Source organism: Miscanthus floridulus, chromosome 12 (assembly GCF_019320115.1).
Source record: "Miscanthus floridulus cultivar M001 chromosome 12, ASM1932011v1, whole genome shotgun sequence".
Taxonomy (NCBI): Eukaryota; Viridiplantae; Streptophyta; class Magnoliopsida; order Poales; family Poaceae; genus Miscanthus; species Miscanthus floridulus.
The window spans coordinates 46,496,567-46,504,387 of NC_089591.1; the positions used below are offsets into that span (position 1 = coordinate 46,496,567).

At 44.4% G+C, this 7,821-nt stretch overlaps 1 protein-coding gene across 1 annotated transcript; it reads right to left on the reverse strand.

Annotated features, from left to right (window-relative positions):
- Positions 1–1,495: 1,495 nt before the first annotated feature.
- LOC136496378 (elongator complex protein 1-like) lies at positions 1,496–6,547 on the reverse strand. The gene is given in 7 exon segments (XM_066492038.1): positions 1,496–2,134; positions 2,213–2,311; positions 2,483–3,351; positions 3,353–4,360; positions 4,362–5,585; positions 5,681–5,998; positions 6,242–6,547. Coding segments are annotated over 7 exon segments (4,008 nt in total). The 5' UTR covers positions 6,413–6,547; the 3' UTR covers positions 1,496–1,815.
- Between the last annotated feature and the right edge of the window lie 1,274 nt (positions 6,548–7,821).

Genomic DNA, 7,821 nt, shown 5'->3' on the forward strand with positions numbered 1-7,821 from the left:
TCACACCGACAGAATAGGTTGATGCATCGTTAACTTATTCCTTGTAAGCTAATAATTAGTACTAAAATGAGAAATTAAGCCATTCAACCAAATTTAAAGAATAGATTCATGACATACCACTTTATCTAGAATGGTGTGATTCCTCAAACCAAACACACGAGTCTTGATTGAGAAGGGGATCGAGGAACGCGTAAAAATTAGATCGTGGGATAATGGTTGCACATACTATAATGTAGACAAAGTGCAAACTGGCACAAGATTACAAGGCACACACGAGAGCAAAATTCGTCTAATGATTTGCACTAGCCGCCGGAAGCATTTTTACCTGTTCATATAGCGTTGACTACATATACAATGTATATGGCTATCATCAAGATCCTTACATTTCAGATCTTGGGACCGATCGACGACCGACACAGTGAGGAATCATGGCTTGTATATATGCATATATAATGATTGTCTGATTTTTCGAATTTGTAATGATTGTCTGATCGATAGATTAACCAAAGTAATCGTTGAAGTCTTTAAGATAGGAATATACAATCGCACATATATACATGCCCTGATAGGCTGATAGCAACACTAGGAATCACATTCGGATACAATAAATAAAGCTGGATTAGGTGCGCAGACACAGTCACGCGGATACTATCTTAAGCATCCCGGCCTGTCACTTCACGGCGATCGATCCATCTTTAGCTTTGCTTCCTTCTTCACCCATCCCATACTGTATGCCATATCTTCCGTGCCGATCGATCGCCAGCGTCGCGGCAACGAAAATCCAAGCGGCAAGGAGCCAAAAACTCAGATAGATAGATAGCTAATCACAGCGGCCATCCAGAATGAAGAAAGAGTGGGAAGAGAGGGGAGGAGCAGCTAGGGCTAGCTTGGTTAATTATATTATATATAATAATTCGTCCGATGTTAATACCCCAACCGCAAAGATTAGAATAATCGGCGCGATCTCTCCGGTAGCTGACGCCGATGGAAGAAGATCACGACACTTGTGATGGATGCAATCTCGCCTCTTTTCATGTTTGTCAAGTCAAGACTCAAGAGTTAGCTTCACTCTGAGGCTATAGGAAAGTCATCGTTAACTTTCTCGCCCTCTTTTCAGACGTATCCTGCTTCATGACCCCCCTTGTCTCCAATTATATATTTTAGCTAAGTATCCTGCTTCTTGAGCCCTTGTCTCCAATTATTATATTATTATTAACTAGCAAAGCATGGACTAGTTTATAACTGAACTAGCTTAACGCAAGCTGGTGGTACGTCGTACTAGTCAACGGGTAATTAAAGATACACATTGTTTGTCAGAAGATGGTATATATGTACGTATATGTCATGGTTAAGTAAGATCATTGCTGACCTCAGTTGTTCTGTCGGTTTCTGGAGTCCGAAATCGTACGCGTAGCTTCAACCTGAGTTTACCTTCATGGCAAGACAAGAGGGTCTTAAGCAAAAAAAGAAAAAAGAAAAAAAATACTACCACGATATTCGTGCTTGGATTATTTGCTCCCATGACAACATATTATACAATAGAGTTGCTCCCATGATTACACATGGCCCAATTACTGTCAAAAAAGTGGACAAATCTTGTATTGGCTCACAACATAAAATCCCTAGACCACCACCAGTACAACACAACTCCAATCCAACAGCCCAACCAGGCACCAGATTTTCAAAATGAGGCTACAACAGTTCACCGATAAGATCAAGCCTGACCTTTTTTTTTTTCCGCCACTCACAAGAACACAACGCTTCATCCCGATTTAAACAATGTTAAATTGCTAATCGGTTAAACCACTCATCCTGTCACGGTGGAGACAATGCTTTGATTCGCCATGAACCGGCCTTGCTGTGACAGGACCCATGAGCCCTCAGCATTCTTGTGTAATGCTCAAGGGTGTGTGTGTTCTCGTCTACCTTGTCGCTGCATACTGTGTCCTCGGCCAACTTCACCGCAGCCCTTTGAGACACTTCAAATTTACCTGCAGCCTCCTGCACCTGACGGGCCCTGTCTTCTTTCCCCAGCTGTATTAGAGCCACAAGCAGGCTCTTGAGCTCATTTTGGGCACCACCTGTCAGCGCCATCCCCTTGAGGTGCTCCACAAGGGCCATTTCCTCCCCGGGACTGCATGCAAAAAGAAAGACATGGTGAGTCCACAGGACAAACAAACACAAATCAACACCAGAGGCGCAGGTTGCCGACCTTCCAGCTCGTATCTTGCCACCTTTTTTTTGCCGCCTTGCCCCTCGTGATTTGCTGACGTTGCTGGATATGACCGAAGCACTTGACTCCCTGGTTGACCTGTCCACACAGAATTCAGAGTTTCACACTGATAGGTAACATGACACATATAGGATTCAATTTTAGAGTTCTTTCTGAAACAAGATATTCTGAAACTATGTAGTGAGGAAACGATAAACAGAGATAACACGAGTTGTGCAACTCCAAATGGTGCAAGGTGCAGCCTCTTACCTTGTAGTGTATGCACTCATTTCACTGAAGCTAGCGCTCACTTCTGAAACGTTGTCATCTTCAACATCCATAAACCGATCATCTGACTGGAGTTTGGCAGCAAGCGACAATCTCCTCTGACGGACGGCCAAATAGCGTGCTACATATTTACCAATCTTCAACAGTCCTTCCTGGTACTCAGATATCAGTGATGTGGCACATTCTGAAGCTGCATCTCTGACAGTTTCAACCAGATCATGCCTGCTAAGCATATAGGCAACTCTAAGAGCCTCTTCCCATTCCCTTCCCATGATATAATAACTTACACCTCTTTCAGCATCTGAACAATACTCCAGTGCTACTCTAGCAGCATCTCCTGGCTTGCCAAGTGCCTGGAACTCATCACATAACTCGTGTGCAAGTTGAACAATTTCTTCCTTTTTTAACTCCAAAAGACCTGCAACGGTAAAAACACCTCTCCAGTCCCCACAAGCACGGTAAGCTCTCAGTGATTTCTGATATGATGAACAGCACTGATAAGTCAACGCGGCATGCTCAAAGCATTTCTCTCCAGAAAGATGGTCACCCCATGCCTCAAGAATTTGATTCCTTTTATCTGGTTCATTAAATAACTGGAGGCCCAGTGGGAACAGCTGAGGATTACCATTAAGGAGTTTCATACAATCCTCATGGTACGCATTGCCAGCAGAAACAATGTTTCTGAGAGCACTCTCATATCTTCCAAGCCTTAAATCAATCGTGTACCTCATGATAGCAGGAGGAAGGCTTTCAAGACTCTTAAGGAAAGGAAGGAACTCTTTTGGATCCTTTTGGGAATTCAAAGCAACGATAGCAGCAAGATTCAGATCATACAACCCCAAAGCAGCACCGGAAAACAGCTTCAGTGTCCGTTAACCAAAGCAAGTGCTTCAGTGACTCTTCAGCAGAAGGGTACAGCTTTCGCTTCGCATCATCAAGCCCAAGAAGTTCCGATTCTCGAATGAGTTTTATTCTATTCAGTGCCTGCTCCAACAATGGAGGTTCACTACGGGCCAAAGTGGTCAATATACAAAGTTCTCTTGATGAGCTCTCTTCTATTTGTTCCTCAAGGGTTTTTCGAACTGCCATAAGTACAGAAGTGACTTTGTTACCCAAAAATAAACCAGGTGAACTTTCATTATCCGCCATTGGGACTGCATACTGATCAGAAAATGATATATAGGCTTCATACAATTTGCTGCTGACATTGCTGTTCTTCATTGAGCAAACAAATTCAGTGATGTGGGTAAGGTTATTAACTTGTTTAACAAAGTCTGCTGCTGAATTCACAAAAGCATTCCAACCACAATAGTCAACAATGATATTGAAATCTATCCGATGTCGCCTCACCATGTCTATTGCATCTTTGAAACGCCTCTGAACCAGTGCTTGAACAATTGAAACAAGGACTAGCTTCCTGGGGTAGGTACACTCTAAGTTACCACGTGTTGTTTGCATTATGACAGCTGCTTCATCACCATGGAGAACACCAACCAACTTCGCTCCCTTTTCCCACACAGTGATGTGCTCTTTGCTTTGCTTTCCGTGAGCAGGACTACTGACAAGGCCATCAATTGTCACCTCGATGTCTTTAAGTAAGATCTCATTGACATCCACAATGAACAGAAGATCTTGCTTAGTAGTCACAAGCAAGTGGCTCATAACTGGCTCAGTGGCTCCATAAGCACTGGAGTAGAATGTGAAGCTGCTGCAGTTGTTGCTCAATAACCTTTTGCCCATATAAAGCTTGCCGCTTTCATCGAGTCCGAAGAGAAAGGGTTCTGCCATACCATTTTTACAGCACAGAACTGCAGTCATCCAAGGACATGATGCTGGAAAACAAAGGTCAGAACCAATGCCTACTGAATTGTGCTGGTGGATGCATTTTCGACAGATTTAAACTTGAGCAGTACTCAATAATCCTTCCTCCACTGATTTGAATGAAGGCTGAACCTCTTTTTGCTGGGTTTGGAGACACCCCAATGACTGAACTCTCCAATTGCACTTTCTTTGATACTCTAGCCTGCCAGCCAGATGAATTCACTGAACCTGGCACAGAATCCTCTGAACATCTAAGTTCAATCTCATTGATGAAAAACAGTGAATCATGTTTATCTACAAGGTTTCTGGTTCCACTGGACCTGATTGTTGTTAAAGAGTAGTCTTCACTATAGCAACAGATACCAATCAAGGTGCGTGTATCTATCCAAGTGAGGTGCATACAGTTATTCAAAGTGAAGTCAGAACAGCACGGGTCAACACTTATCCCATTGCCTTCAAATTCTTCCCAGGTATCTGGTGCTGGAAGTTCCACAATAGACAAGCTGCCATTTGACAGATAAGCAGCCAAGTGGCTCTTCGAGTTATTGGTCACAAAAGAAACCTCATTCACTGCACAAGGAAAGGCAAGGTGGAACAGAGACATGGGAGGTGGCATGAGGCCCAAAATAAGAGGAGTAACAAGAACATGGGAACCATCGATCACAAGTGCAACTGAACTCTCACTGACCGCCGTAGTCCAAGCAAACTTGTGAATAGTGACCTGGCCACTCAGTGTCCAGCAAATCAGATGCATTGGTTTCGTTGGATCCCAAAAGAACTTCACCCCCTCTTCCTTTGTGTACCGTAGTTCATGTTTCAAGTACCAGTGATTGTTCCTGCAGGTCCATATTTTGATAATATCATGCTGACCAGAAGAAACCAGAGCAGCAAGGATCTCAGAATTGCAGTTCCACTTTAAATCTTGAATGACAACCTCTGATGGCTCATCAATAGAAAAGTGGCTCCTCTCTAAGCCATTCTTCTCATAGAAAACAATGAGAGGGCACTTTCCCTCTGTCCTCCTATCAAGGGCTGTAGCAACCTTGGCTCCACTAGGCATCCAATCTAGCGATGCTCCCATAAAAGTTTTGGCATCTGAAGAAGAATGCACCTTTCCCGATTCACGTTCCCAGACATTAAGTTTTGTGGGGCTAGCAGAGCTATCGGGGGCCACAAGTGTAGCGAAATACTTCCCATCCCCCTGCCAAGAAATTGCACTTCGGATCTGACCACCGGTACTGTCTATGTTGTCAACGGTAGCATCCTGAGAAGAAGGATGTTTAGAATGGGGGAGAACACACACACACATACACAAGAACTTGTATAGTATTCAGTAAGACTTTAATATATAAAACATACTTGAGGGTCAAGATTAGTCTCAAACAGCACTTCCCAATCCTGTGTGATGACAAGCAGTTGGCCGAGTCCAGTGGTGACAGAGAGAAGAGCCCCATCGGGGTTAGAGGCAATGGTGTTGACACCACCTTCCAGTCTTCCGACAACTTCAGTTGTTTTCTCGTTCACATTATACAAGAGCAGGCAACCGGCTGACGAACCAAGGAGTAGAGACTCCCTCTCCATGAGATAATCCATGGCAACAATGCAATCTCCAGGATCAAGAACAACCTCCTCCATGTCGGAATGTTGAGTAGCAATTTTGCTCCATTGCAGCGGTTGCTGCAGAAGTGAGACGAAAGCAGGATACTCAGCACAACATGGAAAGCTACAAGATGAAGTTGTTGGCATAGCGAACGCTTTTCCTAGACTGAAAATTTTAAATCATTGGCTACACAGCAACATTTTAGTAAGTGTTTGCTGGCTTTTTAGCGTAGATAAAACAGGGATTGTTTAGCCTGGAAACAGTGAAAGAAACAAAAACTCGTCTAGGTCCGTAAGGGATGGGGGGGTGGAATTTGAGACCTGGTCCTGGGTGAAGGACGCGGGGAGTGAGACGGTGTAGATGAAGTTGGCGGAGGAGGCGAAGAAGGCGCGGCGGCGCTCCGCGTCGACGGCGGAGGCGACGAGGGTCTCGCCGTCTATCTGTAGCTGGAGCTGCTGCGGGAGCCTCGTCACAAGGCGCAGGTTCTTCATCTCGCCGACGCCAACGCCGCGCTGCCGACGTCGAGGGTTTTAGTAGGAGCTTTTTGGGGCCCGCTGGAGCCGGCAGCCGGCAGCGGCTGTGGGTGGGCGGGAGCCGGGAGGGGACGGCGGCTGTGTTTTGTTCGGTCGAAGAAATTGGCTAGGTCAACACGAGGAGGAAAGGAAAACCGCCGGAAGAGAGAAAGTAGACGGCCCGGCCCACAAGGTCCATTACAATGATTCGGGAGATTGTGTTGTTTGTTTTCATTCACTTTTGGAATTCCTTCACTTTTTCATCCAAAATAAGCTAACTACAGATTCAAATAAAAAAGCTAACTACCACGTCACTAATTATGATTCAAAGAAAATGCAGCCGTAACAAAAATAGCTAACTACCACTTCAGTTTTTCTCTAACATACCTCTGCATATGGACTTTATAGCATAACATTTTCTCTCTGAGTTCCCCGTGTTGAATATCAATTTTTTGGATCCTCGATCATCAGTGCTAAGGGTGCATTTGATTTGTCCACTGCAGCCACATCCAACATAGTCGAAGTGCATAACCTGCAATGCGCAAGTCGCCTAGTTCACCGTGGTTTTGACAATGGATTTAAACACATGTGGGCAGTTCGCAAAACTAGGTTTTTATGGCCAAACTGTATCATTTAGATCATCCTGGTACCTTCATGTAAATCTCATGCCACACCCGCGGAAAAAAAAGCCTTATTTGACGCTCTTTAAGGCCCCGTTCGACTTACCCTATATTCAACTTGTTCAGCTTCTTTTTTCAGTCGGAACAAGTGTTTTTCTCTCACAACAATTTAGCCGGAACAGTGTTTTTCAGCCAGTTTCAGCCAAAATTCTGCCGGCCGAACGGGGTGTATACACTAATTAATTATTGCATATGCCTACCCGCCACTTGGTTCATCAGATAGACACAAATACTTATGCTGATACAATGCCTTATGAAGTTATGCTTACTTAAGAACCACTCTTGCCTCATCTCATAGGTGATCCTCGAGTTCAGGATGCTAAGGTAATATGGATCGAACCAGAATCAACATGTTGGGTCCAGAACTCCAGTGCAGAGCAGAAAGGGGAACTGGCACTGGAAATCACAGTGGAAAAGGTGGCGGCTGCAGAGAGTGGTGGCACCTGGGGAGTAGCAATGGATGCATGTGTCCCTGTGATGGATCTAATCGACACCAAAAGGTCTATGCCTTACAATATCCAAGAAGTTCACAAAGTGTTTGGCATTTCCTGTGTCTTTGATCGAGTCACACAGGTCAGTTCTTTTCTTTCACCTTTCAGATGAATTAAACTACAAGTTATATTGAAATGTTTCTCATGTTCTATTCTCCTCTCCGGATCATCCTTTCAGCACCTTTCCAAGGCCATTGGAATGGTTACAAAATCAGTC